General features: G+C 37.5%; 4 protein-coding genes, 1 non-coding gene and 1 pseudogene across 7 annotated transcripts; 3 read left to right on the forward strand and 3 right to left on the reverse strand.

The window, feature by feature from the left end:
- Positions 1-477: 477 nt before the first annotated feature.
- LOC125223884 (uncharacterized) lies at positions 478-3,979 on the reverse strand. Its single transcript, XM_089062830.1, has 4 exons — positions 3,830-3,979; positions 3,610-3,751; positions 1,763-3,004; positions 478-911 (listed from the first exon to the last, which is right to left on the reverse strand). Exons 3-4 carry the CDS (start codon positions 1,860-1,862, stop codon positions 673-675), a joined length of 339 nt encoding a protein of 112 aa, XP_088918956.1. The 5' UTR covers positions 1,863-3,004; positions 3,610-3,751; positions 3,830-3,979; the 3' UTR covers positions 478-672.
- Positions 3,980-4,430: 451 nt separating this feature from the next.
- Positions 4,431-9,138, forward strand: LOC125222382 (casein kinase II subunit alpha-2-like). The gene is made up of 10 exons (XM_048124947.2): positions 4,431-4,624; positions 5,177-5,306; positions 5,892-6,086; positions 7,171-7,328; positions 7,582-7,672; positions 7,753-7,818; positions 8,182-8,264; positions 8,417-8,480; positions 8,587-8,655; positions 8,879-9,138. The coding sequence occupies exons 1-10, from the start codon at positions 4,539-4,541 to the stop codon at positions 8,942-8,944; spliced, it is 1,008 nt and encodes a 335-aa protein (XP_047980904.1). The 5' UTR covers positions 4,431-4,538; the 3' UTR covers positions 8,945-9,138.
- Positions 9,139-9,269: 131 nt separating this feature from the next.
- On the reverse strand, positions 9,270-11,561 carry LOC125222383 (uncharacterized protein At2g23090-like). 3 transcript variants are annotated; one of them, XR_016134560.1, is made up of 3 exons: positions 10,588-10,865; positions 10,396-10,461; positions 9,270-9,539 (listed from the first exon to the last, which is right to left on the reverse strand). XR_016134560.1 is itself a non-coding variant. In XM_048124950.2 (3 exons), exons 1-3 carry the CDS (start codon positions 10,754-10,756, stop codon positions 9,420-9,422), a joined length of 330 nt encoding a protein of 109 aa, XP_047980907.1. In that variant the 5' UTR covers positions 10,757-10,841; the 3' UTR covers positions 9,270-9,419. The 3 variants fall into 3 exon arrangements, 1 of the variants encoding a protein (XP_047980907.1); XM_048124950.2 differs by having other exon boundaries at positions 10,421-10,461; positions 10,588-10,841; XR_016134559.1 differs by lacking the exon at positions 10,396-10,461 and having other exon boundaries at positions 10,588-11,561.
- Positions 11,562-14,407: 2,846 nt separating this feature from the next.
- On the forward strand, positions 14,408-16,867 carry LOC125221743 (subtilisin-like protease SBT1.7 pseudogene; annotated as a pseudogene).
- Positions 16,868-16,985: 118 nt separating this feature from the next.
- LOC125185713 (U4 spliceosomal RNA) lies at positions 16,986-17,142 on the reverse strand. The gene has a single exon (XR_007170220.1). It is a non-coding gene; the product is annotated as a U4 spliceosomal RNA (small nuclear RNA).
- A 540-nt stretch (positions 17,143-17,682) lies between these two features.
- On the forward strand, positions 17,683-20,898 carry LOC125221744 (uncharacterized). The gene is made up of 5 exons (XM_048123967.2): positions 17,683-18,029; positions 18,152-18,266; positions 18,374-19,015; positions 19,123-19,303; positions 20,391-20,898. The coding sequence occupies exons 1-5, from the start codon at positions 17,953-17,955 to the stop codon at positions 20,414-20,416; spliced, it is 1,041 nt and encodes a 346-aa protein (XP_047979924.1). The 5' UTR covers positions 17,683-17,952; the 3' UTR covers positions 20,417-20,898.
- Positions 20,899-21,492: the final 594 nt, after the last annotated feature.

The following is a 21,492-nucleotide window of genomic DNA, read 5'->3' on the forward strand; positions in this document are numbered from 1 at the left end:
GGAAAGCTGTCAGCTCAAAAGAGGATTCCCATTTCACCTTCTGTCTGTTTCAGTGGTTGTTACGGTTAACTCTATCACATAATAATGAGCAAAGAGAATACTTCTAGGTCACTCCTCCGAGGCAAAACGTTTTAACAACTAAGCTACATTTCATCATTTCCACAATGTTTAACGAACAACACCTACACATAGCATCATCGCAAAACTATACGAGGCAGTGAAGGGGTAATAGGCCCTTCAACCTTAAGGCATGGTGGCCAATGACTAAAGTGATGGAATATGAAGAGAGATTCAATGGAAAATGGTCCAATTTGTTCTCTTTTCTAGAAACTTATCCTTCACTTTCAATGTCTAGGGACAAAGAATAGAAGGAATTGTAGGGACACACATGAATTCCTATCACAATCACAACCAGAACTACTTTATTAATGAGGACAGAGAAAGATATTTCTACAGACACATATATACACACACTGATTAAGTGCAATATGGTTGTTTAAGGGATAAATGCAAACACTGATTAAGGTTGTAACAATACACATATCTGACACAAATGTTACATTGAGAAAATATGCAAAGGAAACACCAGAGAGAATATCTTCTTGAAACTACATAGTTATTAGTACATCATTTCTCAGTGGAAGTGGTATTATTAGCAATGAGGAGAAAGTGTTAGCCGCCGTGTTGTGGTTTACCAGGAGCAGGTGGGATATAGGGCATTAGAGGAGTACCGTGCTGGATGGGTCCGTGTCTTATTGAAGCCTTCGAGTTTGGGACTGGATCAATGGGCCGGTAATCCTCCAGACTGAAACGATCTTCATCTTCGTCTGGTGTAGGAGGATGCCTATTCTCCTTAAGCTTCCTGCTTTTCAGTACCAATGCCATAGCATTGCTCCCTCTTGAAACCATACCTTGAATCATGATAAGATCAAAAATATGTTGAGGAAAATCATATGGATTAGGGCAAACATCAAGCAATAGCGAGGTGAAAATTCATCTTCAATACTAGATTAACTTGATGTGCTTTATCTATATGTGCATTATATACGTCTCTAAAAGAAAATAAATATATATTCTAGCAAAAAGATCAAATTTTTCACATAAAAAACCGTCAAGAAGAGCTTCTGTGGTCAATGAAGACCATAAATTTATGATATCAAAAGCATAAATTTCATTATTTTGAGGGGTAGATAAAGATTGATGGGATTGAGGAATTTTAAGTAATTGTTAATATACAGTAAAATTGAAATCCATATTTCAAAAATCCTTCCAAAATGTTACCTCAAAGCTCTAAATTTTAAACTCCAGCTATCAGATTCCATCAAAAATAATTCTGCAAACATAAATTATGTCTCGAATTCTATTTTTTTTTATGCTGTGTTTACTTTCAATGATTAACAATGATAACTGACTAAGAAAATGATTTTACCAATAAGATTAATAATTAGATATTCGATTCAAATAATTAATTGATTGCAATATCTGTTATCAAAATTAAACCATGCACCCAATCATTTTTTAAACAAAACTTTGCATTTACATGATCACCAAATTGCATATATTTTATCCAAAACGTTGCATGCAGAGACAATCAAATTTCCCAACAATCAAAAAGCATCACTAATCCGGATTATAACTTTAAATTCATTAATTCCCTTATCCAACAAAGCAAGTACTTTATTATCTATAGATTTTGGTAGATTAATTTTTTAATGCAAAAAAAATTATATAAAAAAAGAAAAAAATATCAGACAAAAGTTACCTGGATTTGAGCTCAATTTTTCTCCACAAGAAAATCCATGGTAAACAAAAGCAGCTGTCCCAATCAACAAGAGCAAACACAAGAATCCAAAACCTCTCATTTCAAAAACAGAAAAAAAAAAGTTTTCTCGACACGAAAATGCCAAAAAAAGGAGAAATTGCAGAAATTACAGAGAAAGAAACAAAGAAGCAGCCCCGACTTATATAACAAACTCAACCCATTTACAAATTTCTCTCGATTTCTTCTTCGATTCAGTCGACCGCGAAATCCGTAGAGATAAGGAGAAACAGCCCATACCCTAAAATTAATGAATACAGCAACAAAAATTGGGAGCGAAATAGCAATCGTGATAAATGATCATGTGAGCTTTCGCTGTCTATGGGATTTAATTTTCCTCAATTTTGCTGCACAAATTTGCAGAGGTGTAAATGTGTGAGGTGAAGGAATTCAATGCAAGATTGGTGTTTTGATAAAATACAACATGGCTATTTATTTCAACCACATTAAATCATGTTTAAAAATTATCTTTATCTTGGAGGATGTTGGGCTTGCATGTGGACTTGGCATTTTGCCATAGAGTAGAATTGAGGCAAATTTAATAAAATTGAAGAAGAATGAAGATAAAAACATAAAGAAACAAGGTTATTATGTAATCATCATATAGGAAGATAGAGTGAATTTGTAAAGCCTTTTAAAGGTCAGACAAAAATAATTTCAGATGCTGAAAACTAAGAATAATAAAAGAAACCAAGAGAAGGTAATTGCAGCATCCCAAGAATGGGAAAGGGTTTTTTGATTCCAACAAACATACAGTTGGAGAGCCACCATAACATCATACATTAGCCATCTCCAGTATCCCTTCTACATAAAGAAAAAACCCAAAAAGAGAAACCTATGTTTGAGTGTAGGGAGAAACATCATAGGACATTTACATGAAGATATTCACAAATTCTCCAATGAACAAGAGAAAATAGGATACCGAGTACTGTATAAGACAGCAAAATGGTATGATCTTCACAGCTCACACACACTGCATATGCATGTTGTTCAAAAGTCCAAAGCAGGAGCAGGTTAATTAAGATCAGCGGCAAAGCAAGGAGGAGCACTGCGCCCACTGGAACCTCCACGAACGCCCTTTTCTGCTTCTGGCGAGGTCTGCCTCGTTCCTCTTCAGCAAGTCCCATAAGATATGGACATCCTCGTACTCACATGTCCTCACGTCTTTGTGAAGTTTAATGAGCCCTGAAAGATGCCAAAACGACGCTAGGTATTTAGAAATAGCTTATATCTAGTGCAATCAATATACAAAGCTAATGTAACCACATTACACAGAATGAGAGAAAAATGGCATCTTTGATTTTACAAGAAGCAAAATTTGAAAGAACTAATTATGTCACAATTGTGCAATCTGTTTATGATAATAACTATGCTAATTTCACTCCTCTTGCCTTACTCCACCTTCCTCTACTTTAGGCATCAATTCACTGTTGGGAGTTCCATGCCATAGTTAAAAAGTGATGATACAGAGTTAAGCTCAATGAAGTTGAAGTGATGATACAGAGTTACTCTATTTGACAATAACTAACAACTCCATCATTCATCTATTCTTCATTTTAACATTTTTTATTTTTCTCTCACTTTTTAATCAAATTGGCTCCTCCTTAAATCAATTTACACCTACAAGCTACAACTAAACATATTTGAACTATTAATATTCTACATGCTCAATTTTGAAATAAATAAGAAAATAGGAGTAAAGGGAAGAACTTGGGGGAATTCCTAAATCAGAGAAGATTAAACCCTCGATAGCAACAGAATTTCATGAAAATTGAAAATTGGAAACAAACCTGTTTTACGAAATCCAAACCTTCTGGAGACTCTGCCCCAAACTTTCCGCATCGGAATCACCATTTTCTCCCACCAAATCACCTCCGTCATGACCATCTCAGTCTCAGATCAAATCAAACACACTCCACTCCACAAAAACCCCTGAAAAGTATTCAAAAATTATAATCAAACTAACCGAAACAACATCGCAATCTCAACCAACCTCACGCACAAACAAACCTCTGCGTGTGTGTACGGAAATTGGCCCCTCTCTGAATGAGAGGAGAGATGGAGCCTGGAGGATTGAATAAATGGTGATTGATAGCAGCCTGAATTGGTTTCCCGTTAGATTTCATTCATATAACTGCAATGGGGGACGCGTGTCAGTGTGTGAGTGGTGGGGGCAGATATTTCCCGCACCTAGTGTCCACGTGGAGGCCAGAGGTTGGGAAGCGTCGATATCGTTTGTGGACCTGTGTTAGTTTAAGGCCGCCCATTGCCGTCACTGCCATCGTGCTTTCAATTTCATAATTCTATAATATATTTATGGTTCTCATAATTTTATTTTTTATATATAGCGGTATTAAAGAAGAGCTTTTTTAATTGGTCATGTAGTTGACAAATTTGACATGTTTATCCCTACAGAAAGAGAGATACTTATGTCATCACCATTTTTTTATTTTTTAGTAATTGTTATTATTCGTCAATTTTATTTTTGTACATTTTAGTTTAATTTTTCAATGAATATTTGATTAGTGGCAAAGAGAAACCGCCCAAGGCCCAAAATAGTTATTTCTTCGCAAGCCCAAGATGAAGCCCTGTTTTCGAATTCTGACGCACCATTGTTGTCCGTACAATCAACCCAGAATAAAAAAGAAAAAGAAAAAGAAAAACTAAAACTACTATCAGCTGCAAAAACGAAATCTCCACCGGAGAATCCAAGCTTGTGATGTCGCAAGCTAGAGTGTACACTGACGTGAACGTTCATCGGCCTCGCCAATACTGGGATTATGAGTCTCTCGCCGTTCAATGGGGGTATTTCATTGCCGCTCTTCTATTTTTTGCCCAATTTTTGTGCAACTTTTCTACTACTATTATTTATGAGTTATAATTCATAGTTGATACATAAATTTATGATTGAAAGTTAAATGTTGAGTTAATTTTAGTTGGAGGTGTTTGTGAATGATTTGATTGAGATGTATGGTTTTGTATGCACATAATCATACATCTCGTTTTTTTCATTCATACTTGCCTTAGATTGATTGAGCATATGAATAAGGTTTTTTGGTCACATAAGTTACTAATTCCGGCTGGAGTTGATTAGAATGTTGCCGGGCAGTTAAAAATTGGACATATGTAGTAGCAACAGAGTGTTTGTTTTGGTCTCTTTCGAGCTTTAGCTGCTGTAAACTACTAGTAGTTGTTTTAGCTTGTTATAGGCCGGATATAAGGAGGTTAATACGTTAAGCACAACTCGTTCGTGTTGTTTTTGCTGTGTTTTATGATAATATCCTTTTGTATTTAAGTGTTGCTTTTAGATGTTTTTTGTTGTTTCGGTTACATGATTGTGCTTTCTGGTTTATTTAGAGATCAAGATGATTATGAAGTTGTTCGAAAAGTGGGGAGGGGAAAATATAGTGAGGTCTTCGAAGGTATAAATGTGGCAAATAATGAAAGGTGCGTCATCAAAATTCTCAAACCAGTCAAGAAGAAGAAGGTAATTTTGTATTTTTTTTGTCGGGTGCCGGTAAAGGGAAGAATGTTGATGGAATTTTTAGTTAGGTGCCTACTTAGGTTTCAGTATTATGCATAAACTCTCTACAGTGGTCATATATCTGCATCATGTTATCTCTTTTAATGTATTTTATACATGTCCTGTTATAGCTTTATTGAGAACTACATGGAGATCTTCTTTGAAATTTATTAATTACATTAGTTTGGGTCCTCCAAGACGGATAGTTCCTTTTGCCTTATGCTATATAAAACATTTGTTGCAAGGATTATTTTTTGGAACTTCATTTAGTTTAACTTTGGGGCTGAAAGAACTAAGAAGTTCAAATATCAGTATGCAACTTCTTTGTAGACAAAATTCTTTAAATTTGATGATACACTCTCTACTCTGTTGGCTTCTTTTTAAGTTAGATCTGATCAAAGTAGTAAATTTTAAATTCAATCTCTATATAATTCTTTCCACATATCGGAATATAAGAAGTATCGGGGATATGCAATAGCACATCCTTATTGCTTATTTGCCTACAATTGTAGTGAATGTTGATTGGTAACTCTTTTTCAAATGATGCAGATAAAGAGGGAGATTAAGATACTTCAAAACCTTTGTGGAGGTCCAAATATTGTGAAGCTTCTAGATATAGTTAGAGATCAGCATTCAAAGACGCCTAGCTTGGTGTTTGAATTTGTGAACAACAATGACTTTAGAACCTTGTACCCAACATTGACTGATTATGATATACGCTACTACATTTACGAGCTTCTGAAGGTCTCTTTTCTATCTTATTAATATTTCCTATACATGGAATTTTGTTATTTTGTACAGTATCTCTTTTTTCTTGTTAGGTTTTGTTTTATTATTCATTTATTTGTCAATGATCATTTTATGCAGCTTATAGCTGGGTTGTTGTGAATCAATGTATTGTTCCTGAATAGGAATTGCTTTGAGAATCTGAGATATTGGAGTATTGCCTCACTGCTGTGTGATTATGGAAGTATGCATTATTGTTTCCTCTTGAGAAGATTTCATCTCTCAATTATAAGTTATTTTATATTCTAATAACTATTAGGTTGGTCCTGCCAGGGTATTTCATGTTTGAACGTTTTGTAAGTATCACGTGATTATGCAAAAGCTCCCGCTTCATGATCATAGATGAATATGCAGTACCTTAGTTTTTTGTTTTTCTTTCCCCTCTAATATATGTAAGACGCATCTATTTGCTTTTAGTTATGTGCTGTTTTATTCTATTGGAAAATTGAGTCACAATTTTGCATCGATGATGAAATTCCAGGGTTTGGGAACTTGATCTGCTATACAAATCTACTTAGTTACAGCATTGGCTTATAGCGTTCTATACAGGCATATCCAGTTGCACTGTAGAATGGCAAGGCTATTTATGACCTGCAATATTTTAGTCCCTTATCTCCTCTTATAACTTGCAACTTGTTAATATATGCTTATTGTAGATGACTTAGCATTTAACTCACTTTTCAGCAAGGGTCACATAATCTACTTCCAGGATGACTGCAATACCAAAAGCACAAGCACTAGTTCTTGCACTGAATTCATTTTATACTTATTAAATGATAGCTTTTATTTTATTGAACTTGGATTCTATTTCGTGTATTTATTGTATCTTTTGAGCTTTTGTATGCAACTCTGATGGTGTTTGGGTTAATCTTCAGCAGCTACCATCATACCATGTTGATTTGTGCTAATCTTATGGTTGATCGGGTGGTTATACATTCTGGATGACAATTGTTATATCAAGTTTATTTTTTCACCTGGGTAGGTAGATATTCTGGTAGTTGGTGGCCTGGTTTAAGAGATTATTTTGTATCCAAATATGCAGGCTCTCGATTATTGCCATTCACAAGGGATAATGCATAGAGACGTGAAGCCTCATAATGTGATGATTGATCATGAGTTGCGGAAACTTCGGCTGATAGATTGGGGGCTTGCTGAATTCTATCACCCTGGCAAAGAATACAATGTCAGAGTGGCTTCAAGGTCTTCAATTTAAATTTTTTAAGTTTTAGTCCTTTTAAATTTGGGTTGGGACCAGGGGAGCTGTAATGTTGAAAAAGGTCATGGCCATGCCAACATCCTTAGCAATCCCACATGAGCTGCTTTTTCTTCTGAGTTTTTCCTGAAGTTTGGCTGATCCAGAAAATAATGTATTTAATCCTCTCATGTTGCTCCGAAAGCCTGTGTTGAATTGTGTTACTAACTTGTGGCATTTTGTCTTTGGAATTATCCTCAGATATTTTAAAGGGCCTGAACTACTTGTGGACTTGCAAGACTATGACTACTCTCTAGACATGTGGAGTCTTGGTTGTATGTTTGCTGGGATGGTAAGAATTAGTTTTTGTTTACTTGATCTGTATTTGCTATAGTTACAGTTGCTGGACAATAATATTCTTCCAACTTGCAGATTTTTCGTAAAGAACCATTCTTTTATGGTCATGATAACCAAGATCAGCTTGTCAAAATTGCCAAGGTACATTTACTTTCTAGATTTTCCATCATCCTGGATAGTTATTTTCAAAAAGAGTTGATTGCTTACCGGGCAAATTGCATTACTTGCTTTGAAGTAAACATATATGATTTATCTTCTTTTATTGCTCTTTTAACGCATGGCATGGCATTATGTGTTACATTGGTTGGTGATTGAGGACTACACGGTAACAATTTAAACTTTTTGATCACGAGGTTCTAGAATTAGAGGGTTTTGTACCATTATCGGTCTGATGCATTCATTCTAGGGCTGTTTATGCTGTAAATATGTCAAACTTGATAATTGAAGATTATTTTCTCTTGGTAATAAAGGTATGCTTTTTTTTATTAACTTTTGACTTCACAGGTCCTTGGTACAGATGAGCTGAATGCATATTTAGACCATTACCATCTTGAGCTGGATCCTCAACTTGATGCTCTTGTTGGAAGGTAGTTAAAAGCATATTTTTTCTCTTGTTGATTATGCTGAATGCAGTTATCTTCTCTGTATGGTTCAATGAGTTGATACATGCAACCAATTAATATGCACACTGGCTTGAGTTAAGATAATTTATTGTTGTCGACTTGTCGTTTTTCCACAGGCACACTAGGAAGCCCTGGTCGAGGTTTGTTAATTCAGACAATCAACATCTCATCTCACCAGAGGTTATTTAGTCTTTGAAAACTTAAGAAGATTTTCTTTCTATTTCTCTTGTAAGTTGTAAGACTAACATTTCTGTTGATTTCTTTGGTTTCACAACGCGTTGAGCAGGCTATAGATTTTCTGGATAAGCTTCTCCTCTATGATCATCAAAGTAGACTTACAGCCAAGGAAGCAATGGTAAGTATATGGCTTCTGTCTTCTATTTCTGTTACTTTCCTCTTCCAAAATTCTAAAATATTCTAATTAGTGCGGTTGTCATAATAAAAGAGAAATTTTGATGATGTTTTTTTGGCTCCATGTCTTTGTTTCCCAGAGGCTGCATCACATTTTTTGATGATGTTTTTTTGGCTCTTCTGCAATTAGCACTGTTGTAAAACACTCTTGTCACTCTCTGTTACAGGCTCATCCATACTTCAACCAAGTGCGGGCTGCTGAAACTAGCAGGACGCGGATGCAGTTGCAGTAGCTCGAATTCTCACATTCTCCGGTTTCATATAATCGTTTCTAATATGGCACCGAAGGGTCAGGCTGAAATCCAGTTTCATGCCTTCATTCCAAAATTTTCCAACATTATCAAAAGATTGTACAATATAAATCTCTACTTAATTGTTACACCAACTTTGTGGATTTTAGTTTATAAAATCAGTGCATGTTTTATTATTTACTGATCCATCTTCTCAAATTTCGATATATAGAAAACTGCCCAAATCTTTAGATGTTATGGGAAATTTTGGAAAAGTATCAAACATCAACTGTCAACAGTTGTGATATAAAAGGACAGAGGAGGGATATAGAGTGAGAAAATATGACCTTGTTTCAGATTTTCAAGACACTAAACAATCAAAAGTTTAGGATATTATCTCAGCAACAAAACTGAAACAGCTTCAAAACATTGACAGACTTGAGATATAGTTGAAACCCATTTCACCGGTAGCTTCTCGTCACTTCTTCAGGTGGGGGAAACAAGTATAGGCATCGGCCTTCGGATGCTTTGCCTCTGCGTGTTCTCTGCATTTCACCTCCGAAGTAGTGCAGATGAAAGTTTGCATACAAACCTTGCACTGCAATTTAGGACCAGCAACAATGAGGTTAATACATGAACCGGCACGAAAATGGTCAACGCTATTCTGGATTTTAAAAAAATGCACGAGACTAGCGACATTATCAAACCACACTGTTTAGAACCTACAGTAATGGATCATGTTAAGTTCATCCAAATATGCACCTACTTTCCCAGCCACTACTCGACGAGACAAGTTGAAACAACTAAGAAATGTAGTCCGTCAAGAGATTCATTTCCCGAGCTTCAGTAAAATAGACCATTAGATGAGAGAAGTTGATACTTCACAAGACAAATGAGCTTGGCCGTCTATCTACAATATCAAGATCCAAGATAAATTGTGGGTTGGACTTGGAGCAGCGTTGCAGCACAAAACACATAGTCCATCTTCTGAACCAAAACTAAAACTTAGAAAGGCTCTAATCGGATTCGGATTCGGATTCGGATCAAATCAGAACCAATTTGCTCTAGCATTTTAATGGGCACTTATCAAACTCAAGATTTATCATATATTCATATGTAATCAGAAATCAGAAAATATTTATGCAAAACATACTATTCAGACATATATCATGAAAACTAATTAACTCTGGACAAAAAAAATAGAAGTAAAATAGAGAAAAAGATCAGGGTGTCACATTTCATATTGAATCAATAGCACTAATCAGGAGCCATAACACTCAGCAGTAATTTTTCAGTTCACCAAAAATTCACAAAAACCAACAATAGGAAACCACATAAAAATCAGACAAGACATTATTCGGCACATAAAAACCCGGAAATGCAAGCAAAATAAACAAGATATCACAATAACTCAGATTAATCAGCAATAAACATAGTAAGAATAAGATTTATACAAAAAACAATAATAATAAAAAAAACCGGGATGGTCAGAGCCTTCTTGTTAGTTTCGAGCTGACTTCCTGCACAGAATCCGATCAATTATATAAAAATAATAAAAAAAATTAAAAAAAGGAAAAATAGATCAGCTTCCGATCCCTACCATGAAAATCGAAACACTAATAAAAGTGTACAGAAATGTGAGGTACCTTTCTGGCCTTTGAGCTTCTCCATATTTCTCTCTCTAGCCATCTTTGCCTTCTGGCCATTGCCGCCACCCATGGCTTCTACCTCCTTCCTCTCTCTGCCTCTCTCCCTCTTTTTTCTTTTTCTTTTTCTTTTAGGAAATTTAAAACATTTATTCTTCCTATTTATCATAGCTCATTTTTCTCTTGCGCATAATTTTATTAGTAGTAATTGAAATAGAATCTTAAAAAAAATACTCGTAGCCTCTTTTCAACTTTCTATAATAGAAATTCACGCCTTATTTCGAAAGTCGATGGAATTTAATCTCAAGTCTTGAATCAAATTTGTATTTTGGTCATATATTTAAAATTATTTTTGGCATTTACTCTAGATTCTAATGAATACGATTAATAGATAACATGAAGATATGTGTTCCTCCTTGATAATGCTTTCTTTCTTATAAGTATTTGTGTGTTGTTTTCTTAACTATTTGGAACTTCTTATATATTTAAAAAGGCATTAATCGTAGCATTCGGTATAGTTGCTGCATCATACATCGGTTTTACACATTGCTTATATTGCTACAAATCAATGTATGAACTATGAAGCAAAACAAGTACTTACTTAGTAGGAGTATTTGATTTTGGGACACTAATTTCTGGATTCAAATACTACTTATTACATAAATTATTATTTTTCAGAAAGTATACTCATAAGTCATAACTATATTATTTAGCAAATTCAAATTTTATGGGCTGGAATACCCTCCATCACCGCCACCGCCACCGCCATGAGCAGCAGCATTTTCAGGCATTACGGAAGCGGAAAACCTTGCCGCCATAGCAGCTCCGGTACCGCCGTAATTACGAGACAGGATCACAACAATAAAAACAGCCCACCAAGAAACTACATCACGCCTTTCCATGACTGCCAAAAAAACAGAGAAGAAGGATGTTGTAGTGGTAAATGGCGGCGCATTCCCATTATACATATATATAGAATCATGGCGATTGAGTTGTAGGTGTGGAGCATGCTTCATCACTTTGGTACTAAACGCATTCCGCACACAAATGCTGATTTTTATAATTATAAACACTCATTTACTCCACTAATTCTTTTATTTACCTAGGATTTATTATTTTAAAATAATCTCTAACCTATATTCATATAGTATTAATTTTATAATAAAATATGAGTGAAATGAGTTAGTAGAAGTGTAGTTTACTTATTATTTATGATAAAAAAAAAAGTGAAAGTGAACAATTAATGGGGGATAACCAAAAAAAGCAAAAGTTGACAATTAATAGGGAGTAAAGGCCAAAACTGGTCCTGAACATATGCCCATTTTTTTATTTTGGTCCTAAACTTTATCTTTTGAATTTTTTGGTCCTGTACACTTGAAATCGGATCACAATTGGTCCTCCGTTAACAATTCCGTTAATATTTAACGATCAATGATTTTAATCACAATTTTGATCAACCTAAGCAATTTTTAATGGAATTACCAACTCCTAATCATAATCTTAATTATTTTAAGGATATATGGAGACGTTTAATCATAACCCTCTCTAAAAGTAGTACTCCCTCTGTCCCAAGGTATTAGACCAACTTTTCTTTTTGGGGTGTCCCAACATATTAGACTCATTTCCTTTTTTAGCAAAAAACATCTATCTTATTTTATTCACAATCTACTTTTTTCTCTCTTCTCTCTCCTACTTTTTCCCTCTCTCATACTTTACTCTCTCCACTTTAACTATTTAAATATCAATTCCTTAAATCATGTGCCAAAAAAAAGTGAGTCTAATACTCCGGGACGGAGGGAGTATATACTCCACATTAATATATTTGTGCTTGCCGGAGATGTCTAATGCGGTGAGGTTGCAGGCCTCGAATCCAGTCGCGCTTCGCTCTAGCTCCCGCGGAAATGGCGGCATTGTTTCCCCTCCTACCCGGCTGAGTCTCCGGCTTCCCGCTCCCCGCCGCGCTTCTTTCACTCCTCTCCGTCGAGTATGCTACGTCGGAGCCCTCCGCCGCCTCGCAGCTCACTGCCGCCGTCGGATCTCCGCCTCAGTTGACCCTCTCTCACCGCCACATTCAATTCCTCAGTCTCACCGCCTGCGCCGCACTCTCCATTTCTATCTCTCTCTACCTGAATTTGATAAATTTGGGGAAAATCTACGTACCCAGCTTGTGATTGATTCATTGCATTTTGGTTGGAGATTGCTGGCTGCGTTGTTCAGCTAACCTATTGAACTGATTGATGAATATCTCCACATTTTGAAAAATTAGGGTTCTTCGCTTCCTTTGTTTGATGTGTATTTTCTTTAGTTATACAAATTTAGGAATGATTAAATAATTAAAAATTGCTTAAGTTGGTTAAAATTGTGTTTAAAATCGCTGCCTGTTAAATATTAACGGAATTGTTAACGGAGGACCAATTGTGATCCGATTTCAAATGTACGGGACCAAAAACTTCAAAAGATAAAGTATAGGACCAAAGTCATAAAATGAGCATATGTTCAGTACTAATTTTGGCCTATACTCATTAATAGGGGTACATAAAATATGAATAAAATAGATTCGAGTAGCAATTTTCGGTTACATCAGTGTTTATATATTATAACAATAGATTATATTAAAATAGTTAATTAATATATTTAAGAATCATAATGTTAGTCTCGAGTTATAGTTGAATTGACAAAAGGTGAAATTTCAAGCTCAACCCATCATCCAAAATAATTTTTGGCCTGTTCCGAACAAACAAAAATACAAAATATTCCATTCAATTTTCACATAGATTAAGAATGCATTTAATGTTAAGAAAAAGTTTTAAGTGTAAATATTCTATTTTATGCCCTTATGTATTACTCCCCATTTTATTTTCTTTAGTTACATTTATGGACATCCCACAAATGGAACAATAGTTATTGGGGACAGATTTAGACGGGTTCGAGGACAACCGGCCCTATCGCCAGCTCACAAGAGTCGAAAACTCCATTGAATTCGGTATTTGGAGCTCCTGCTAACCCCAGTGTGGCTGTTTGCCAAAACCCGAAAGAACTGACCTATTTCCGACCATCGTCTGCTTTCCTACTACCAGCGACGACCGCCACACACAAAATTATATTCTATGAATACATACAAATTTGCATGACTTGAGATCTTGCAAGAATTCCACTCAGGAGAATCTTATCACAAAAGCACAAAAGTGAGGGCACTATCCTAATCTTTTCCCCTGTTATATGCCAATAATTCACTTAAAACACACAAGCACCATGATTTTGCTATTCATGTAACATAACATCGTGCCACAATTCCCAAAAGAAAAAATGAATGCCTATCAAACTAAGAGGCTGACAGCCCCTCTCCCACAAACAGCCTATCAAACTAAGAGGCTGACAGCCCCTCTCCCACAAACAGTCCAATCACATCTCCCATAAAATGTTTGCAAATTCTTGAAAATATTCAATCTGTTGAGAAAGGACCACTCGTAGGATTTAAGCCACTCAAAATTCTAGAATGCAAAAGGGATCACATCAGCCAGTTGTTCTGATGAAACCACCCATGTTTCCAATAACATGAAACATCAAACCGTCCAAATCACCAAAACAGGGCATATAGTTATAACTTACTATTATACAAACTTACAAGTAAAAATACAAAAGACAAGAATGCCATTACAAAATAGGGAGAGAGACCAAAAGTAATGATGCAAAAAGATTCTTATTATTACATGATTGTAGATGAATAATGGAATCTTATACCAATGGAATCATCTCTCTCCAATTGCTTCTAACTTAATGTGGGACCAGATTATGACTATATATGTATGTATGACTACTTGGAAGCTCTCCACACAAAAGAAGTGATTGGCAGTATGAGTGTATCAATTTAAGACACAAAACACATATCTCAAACTCTTTGGAGAACTTACATGATGTCTGTGCTTATTATCCTCACACTTGTGTTTCTTTGTCGCTCCTTAGTTGATGCAGAGATTTTGCATCAGCAGACGAAGAAGACGACATTCATAGTTCACATGGACAAGTCGAGCGTGCCAGAAAGCTTCGACAATCACCTGCAGTGGTATGACTCTTCTCTGAACTCAGTATCACAAACTGCCAGCAAGCTCTACACCTACAACAACGTTGTCCATGGATACTCGGCTCGCCTAACAGCAGACGAGGCTCGGTTGCTTGAAGAGAAACCGGGAGTCCTCTTGGTTCAAGAGGATAAGAGATACGAAATCCACACCACCAGATCACCTGAGTTCCTCGGAATCCTCAACAGTGATGAGTCCAGCACGCCAAGTGACGTGATCATTGGCGTGCTGGACACAGGGGTTTGGCCCGAATCAAGTAGCTACGATGATAAGGACATGGGCCCGGTCCCTCCCGGCTGGAAGGGAGCGTGTGAAGCAAGCAGAACCTTCATCCCGTCGAGCTGCAATCGCAAACTGATTGGCGCAAGGTTCTTCTCGCAAGGGTATGAAGCAGCATACGGACCAGTAGACGAGACTAAAGAATCCAGATCCCCAAGGGACGACGACGGCCATGGAACACACACGTCGACCACAGCAGCTGGATCAGCCGTGGTTGGAGCAAGTCTCTTCGGCTATGCTGCAGGCACAGCACGCGGAATGGCCAAGCACGCGAGAGTGGCAGCGTACAAAGTATGCTGGCTGGGAGGATGCCTCAGCAGCGACATACTAATGGCGATGGACAAGGCAATCGAAGACGGTGTCCACATCCTGTCGCTGTCACTTGGTGGATCAGTCAATGACTACTTCCTAGACACCGTTGCAATCGGAGCGTTTGCAGCAGCGTCTAAAGGAGTTTTTGTCTCATGTTCAGCCGGGAATGGAGGGCCGCGTCCAGGTAGCTTGTCTAATGTCGCGCCATGGATAACTACAGTGGGGGCTGGCACGATGGACCGGCAGTTCCCATCGTATATCACCCTCGGAAACGGTAGAAAGCTAACAGGGGAATCACTCTACAGTGGGAAACTATTACCTGTCTCATTAGTCCCATTAGTTTATGCTGGCAATATCAGTAAAGCATCCAATGGTAATCTCTGCATCGAAGGAGGCCTAATCCAGGAAAAGGCCAAGGGGAAGATCGTGGTGTGCGACCGAGGGCTGAACCCGAGGGCACAGAAAGGTCTCGCAGTTAAAGAGGCCGGTGGGATCGGGATGATTTTAGCAAACACTGAGGCATTCGGAGAAGAGCTGGTTGCTGACGCGCATTTTATACCCACAGCAGCAGTAGGCCAGGCTCCAGGCGAGGAGATAAAGAAATACGCCTTTTCAGAAGCGAATCCGACTGCCACAGTTGCATCTGGGCGCACCCAGCTCGGAGTCCAGCCATCACCTGTCCTGGCAGCATTCAGCTCAAGAGGTCCAAATCCAATCACACCTGATATACTGAAACCTGATTTGATAGCACCGGGTGTGAACATACTTGGTGGTTGGACGGGAAAGGTCGGTCCGACAGGATTGGCTGAGGACACCCGGCACGTGGACTTCAACATAGTTTCTGGCACGTCCATGTCCTGCCCTCACATAAGCGGACTAGCAGCGCTCGTTAAGGCCGCCCATCCAGAATGGAGCCCTGCAGCTATAAAATCAGCACTGATGACGACGGCTTACAATAGATACAAGAATGGAGAAAGGATAAAAGACATTGCAACTGGAAAGCCATCCACACCGTTTGGTTATGGTGCTGGACATGTGGACCCTTTATCCGCGCTACACCCTGGTCTAGTATACGATGCAACGACCAGCAACTACGTAGATTTTCTGTGTGCCATAGGATACAGTTCTAGAATGATAAAGCTCGTCGCGAAGCAAGAATATCAATGCAAGGCGGGCGTGAAATACAGCGTCGCAGATCTTAATTACCCGTCTTTTGCTGTTCCACTTGAGACGGCCTCAGGGCCTCGAGGTGGAGGTGGTGGTGGTAGTAGCGCGCTGACATTTGTCAAATATACGAGGAGCCTGACAAATGTGGGAGATCCAGCAACTTATAAGGCCTCGGTCTCTCAGGAAACGGATTCAGTCACGATCAAGGTTCAGCCGGAAGTGCTCAGCTTCAGCGCTCCCAACGAGAAGAAGACTTACACGGTGACATTCGCTGCAACGTCTATGCCCTCAGGAACAAGCAGCTTTGCTCATCTGGAATGGTCAGATGGGAAGCACACTGTTGGTAGCCCAATTGTGTTTAGTTGGACATAGTAGTATCAAGCAATAATGATTTGATTGTGAGACATATACATTCCAAAATGCATACATCATTTTCTTTAAAATCTTGCCACTAGATCTCCTCTAGAAGCTAACTGCTTCCCCAAATGTAATGAATAAGCATAGCACATTGGTTTAATTAAAATAGCAATGAAGCTATTAAAATTGCAACTGTTATTGTAGGTCTTTCCCCAAGAAAGGGAGACCTTCCGAAAATTCTCAACAGCCCGAGTCAAGCCCGGGCAGGCCGAAGAGGGGGTTTGGAAATAGTTTTCAACCAGCAATAGACGCGCCTCAGTTAGAACCTCGCTAGCTGCGTCATTGCCCCAAGCGCAAAGATACTTTTCCGGTTCCACTTATTCGCCCTTTTATACAACAAGCTACACTCGCATTTTCAGTGTAACAGCCGATGTGGGATAAATAGTATGCCTACCTCCCGAGCAAAATGCTGTAGCATGAGCTTCCATTAGTGGCATCTCCAATTGCCGATGGATTCCTTTTGGTTCTCCGACATCACCGCGCCGGCGGCTGTATGACTAAACATTCTCATTTATTAGACCATTGTGATCCAATTTATAGTAATTTAATTCTAATTAAATTTTTAATTGATTTTAGTTATACAGTACATACATACTACTAATCGATAAAATAATGCTTTAAAAAGTTATGAACATCATCAGAATTTTAATCGCATGTGAGAGTAACACATGTCAATCAAAATTTATGATAAATGCCAATATTTCCTAAATTAAAGATAATTATGAATCTATGATTAATTGGAGAGCATAGTCTACAATAAAAAAGAATTTCAATTAAAAAAAAAAAAAACGCACAATCATTTTGACCGCAGACACCAAGAACCGAAAACGACACCGTTGTATTTAGATGATTGCAAAAAGGAAAAAACCTCTTTCTCCGTAGTTGCAGCTTCACGATACAACAATTGTTATTCCCAAATCCAGAAAAAGACCGCCGTTTTCCCACAATTCCGTTTTCTCATTCAATTACACCTCAATTTTGTCCCGGTAGATTGATCTGCGCCAGCTAGGGCTTTGCTTATTGTTTTCTGGGCATCTTTCATTTGCGCCAGTTTTATTTTTAGCTCCAATTTGTAGATTTAATTTAAGGGCCTGTGTTTTTGGGTGAGAAAATGACATCCACATTTGATAGATGGGAAAAGGATCCGTTTTTCTCTGCTGCAGAGGACGTTCAGGAATCTGCCGACAGGTGCCTTCAACAACTTTCCTATTTTTTTCATTTTTTCTCTATTGTTTTGTGGTGGTGAATTTTTAAATTGGGCAATTCTTCGGTTGGTGTAACTGATCGAATTTATCAAATTAATTGTGAAGGATGGAATCGACATATAGAACATGGATTCATGCCATCAAGGAGCCCTCCGGTTCTTGGAATTTGGATGAGCTTCGGAGAGATCTTCAGAGAAATCATGGCACAACCAAGTGGCAGGTTATTTGCTTATGTTATATGATTGAAATGATTTATCTCTGTAAACTTGTAGTATTGTGTAGCGATATGTTTTCTGCTTTACGTATTCGAAAGGTTGCGGATTGCAGTTGGAAGAATTTGGACGTGCTGTAAGATCGAGTTACCCTGGTAGAAGCTCGGCCGATGATGCAAAGGATAGGCATAGAAATTTCATTGTTGCAATTGAGAATCAAATCAAAAAAGTTGAAACCTCTTTGAATGAATCTACAGTACGACAAGGCAAGCCTCCGTTGCCTTGGGTGCGGTTGGATGAAGGAGAACGAAATGAGCTTGCACTGTTTCTTTCAGGACAATCATTATCTTCCCCGAGTAAACTCTATGGAAAGCATCATGCTAGCCCTAGGGTGCAGGGGCAGGAAAATTTGCGTGAGGCTGATCAACAAGTGAATAATGAGTGTTCGAGGAGTTCATCTCATTTGGTTGAATTGGCTCAAGTAGAGGGTAAGGGGGACAAGTTTGCAGGTCATCGGAGGACAGCTAGTGCAAGTGCAGACATTAGCTCATGGAAGATTGTGGTAGCTGATGATGCTCTGCACGATTCATCTAGTGCAAAACCTGATCGTCCACCACGAAAGATACCTAGTTTTTCAGGATTCTTAAATACCATGGAATCATCCATGTCGCAGTTGAAGTGGTCAAAGAACGGTTACAAGAAACTAAAGCTTACTGATGATGGGCCTCAGGAGGCTGGAGCCTCAAATCTGACTAGAGTTAGTAATCAATTATATCTACTATTATCTTCTATACTTGTTAAGTTGTTATCAATCTATGTATAACTGAGTTGCTAATTTGATCATAACTTTCTTTGTACATGAAGGGGATTACTACATGCTATGAGAAGAGTAAAAGTTGCCTTGAAGGCTGTGATGATTATGAAAAGCAATGGTATGGTTGGTATGGTACTATCCAGAGACAGCTTCAGAGATCCCAGTATCATGTGCAATATAGCCGGCCTGTACAATTCGTTTTCTCCGTCATTCTCATATTCTGCTTACTTGGTGAGCCTCCTGATTAGCTTGTTTCTATTTGATAGTGTCATTTCTGGTAATGGTTCAGTTGGGGTACTTAAGATTTGATCGAATCTGCAATTTGATAATGGTTTTTTAGATGTCTTATTGTGTTATTGACCCTTCTCCTTGAGTTATAGGTTACACAGTATAGTACTAGACTAGATTAATCCCCCTCTCCACTTTGCTGTATGAAGTGTACATATGAGATTATTCATTACCTGTCACATTAAAAGTTCATGATAACCTTGTCAAATTTTGTCCTGATATTACACATCATAGTCCTGGATTAAATGATGCAAATTATCTGGTACTATGAATGAACTACAGTCCAAATTTTTCATCCATTTTTCTACAAGGTAGGGAACATATGTAATTTTGTATCATAATTTGCTCTTTTTTGTTAGTCACATGCTTCATGCAAACGATTGGAGTTGCTTAAAATTTTGTGAAAATGTGTAGATCATTTATTGAGAATTGGGAAATATAGATTGCTAGAAGTCTGGATCCCCAAACAGTAGTTCCAACTTTTCCTGAATTAATTTAAAGTCTTAACATTTTAAATTTGTAGACAGCATGTTAGCTCTTCAAACTAAGATTATGGCACTGTCTTTATATCATTTTTTGGCTTAGAAACAAGTGTTTATGGTGCTGCCAATAATTACAATTTTGTTTTGTTTATACTTTATAAAGAAATTAAATAGTACTAGGATTACACGCATTATGAACCAAGAAATCAAAGAAATGGAATCTAGGTGAATATGAAATCCATGATTATATCTCAGCATACTTCTTTTCTTGAATACTTAAAAAAAGATGCAGTGTGTTTTTCGAACTACAGTAGTAGATCCATGCAAATGTTTTGTGTTTTGAAATAAGAGCTCGCAGCGAATCCATACATGAATCATGAAAACTGCTGATGTGTATATAGAAACTGCAATGTTTAAATTCACCTTGAATTGCTGCTTATCTTCTGTACTATGTTGCATTTCCTAGTACTATAATTGGTCTGTTCTGTCTATAACTCTGTAATTGTGCTTTAATATAAACTATACTTATTGTGTTATTCAATCTGCAGTTTTATTGGTTTTGCGTTCAATCTGAGGAGGAGCTTCGTTTCTCCATTCTAATTCATGATTCATCTATGGAAAAGATCGAGTGGGCAATGGCTTCACCTGCCTACCCTAAATAGATGATACACTGCATTCATAGAACTATTTGATAGAACTGTAATCTAGCATTCATGCTTATGGCAACACCATGAGCAGGTCCCACTACCCTGTTTTGTTTCTTGCGTGTTGTAGCTGATAGAGCTCGTTGTACCATTATATCTTTGAAGCTGCTGCTTTTGTACCGATATGTTGTAGTATCAATCTGTGTGTTGTAGCTGATAGAGCTCGTTGTACCATTATATCTTTGGAGCTGCTGCTGTTGTACCGATATGTTGTAGTATCGATCTATGTAGCCTTTTCCACGGCAGAAACTTACTGTCATTTTCGCTTCTGTTGTCTCATTGGTGTCATGTATCGAAGACAGCTTGTATATAAATTTTTGTGACTTCTGTATAGTCCAGTTCTGGACATCTACATATACATATGTTTGAACTAGAAAACAGCATTATCGTATAGTTATCTAATGTTTTATATAGAAAGGCAAGTTTTTGAGATGCTATTTTATATGCTGCAGGCTTTGCAATAATACCTTTTATAAATATCATGTTTAATACATTAGAAATCAGCTGCCAAAAATAAGACTATAAGTGCAACACAACATGATGAATCCTTTCTGTGCCAAGCAAATGACATACGAAATCAAACTATTCATTAAATTTCCAAACTACAAAAACTTTTGGAATACAATGGAAGGTAAAAGTACTTTTTCTACTACTCCTTTGACAATTTTTTGACATCTCATTCTTCACCATGTTTATTGGCAAATTCGACACCTTGGAATGTTAAACCGGGACTATAGTACCAACTGCCATAAGCCGCACCAAATCCCCACCCAAGCCCCAACCCGACACCACAGCCACCACCAACAATGACATAGTAAGTAGCATATTCTTGCAAGATTTTACCTGCACCAAGTCCAAAGATGTTCAAGGGTGCACCTGAAAGAAAGAGTGACGCAAGTTCAAGAAAATATCTTCTTTCTTGCTGCATGACCAGCGCAGAATATAA

Source organism: Salvia hispanica, chromosome 1 (assembly GCF_029641045.1).
Source record: "Salvia hispanica isolate PSC_SH4W2 chromosome 1, Shi_PSC_v1, whole genome shotgun sequence".
Taxonomy (NCBI): domain Eukaryota; kingdom Viridiplantae; phylum Streptophyta; class Magnoliopsida; order Lamiales; family Lamiaceae; genus Salvia; species Salvia hispanica.

Excerpts from the sequence above, each read along its gene's own strand:
- LOC125223884 (XM_089062830.1), bottom strand. The coding sequence starts at position 1,862 with ATGAGAGGTTTTGGATTCTTGTGTTTGCTCTTGTTGATTGGGACAGCT. Across the intron at positions 912-1,762 it reads AAAATTGAGCTCAAATCCAG|GTATGGTTTCAAGAGGGAGC; the intron begins GTAACTTTTGTC and ends TCATGATTCAAG.
- LOC125222382 (XM_048124947.2), top strand. The coding sequence starts at position 4,539 with ATGTCGCAAGCTAGAGTGTACACTGACGTGAACGTTCATCGGCCTCGC. Across the intron at positions 6,087-7,170 it reads ACATTTACGAGCTTCTGAAG|GCTCTCGATTATTGCCATTC; the intron begins GTCTCTTTTCTA and ends CCAAATATGCAG. Across the intron at positions 7,329-7,581 it reads AATGTCAGAGTGGCTTCAAG|ATATTTTAAAGGGCCTGAAC; the intron begins GTCTTCAATTTA and ends AATTATCCTCAG.
- LOC125222383 (XM_048124950.2), bottom strand. The coding sequence starts at position 10,756 with ATGATAAATAGGAAGAATAAATGTTTTAAATTTCCTAAAAGAAAAAGA. Across the intron at positions 10,462-10,587 it reads GAAGCTCAAAGGCCAGAAAG|GAAGTCAGCTCGAAACTAAC; the intron begins GTACCTCACATT and ends GATTCTGTGCAG. Across the intron at positions 9,540-10,420 it reads AGAAGGCTCTGACCATCCCG|TGCAAGGTTTGTATGCAAAC; the intron begins GTTTTTTTTATT and ends CCTAAATTGCAG.
- LOC125221744 (XM_048123967.2), top strand. The coding sequence starts at position 17,953 with ATGACATCCACATTTGATAGATGGGAAAAGGATCCGTTTTTCTCTGCT. Across the intron at positions 18,030-18,151 it reads GTTCAGGAATCTGCCGACAG|GATGGAATCGACATATAGAA; the intron begins GTGCCTTCAACA and ends TTAATTGTGAAG. Across the intron at positions 18,267-18,373 it reads ATGGCACAACCAAGTGGCAG|TTGGAAGAATTTGGACGTGC; the intron begins GTTATTTGCTTA and ends TGCGGATTGCAG.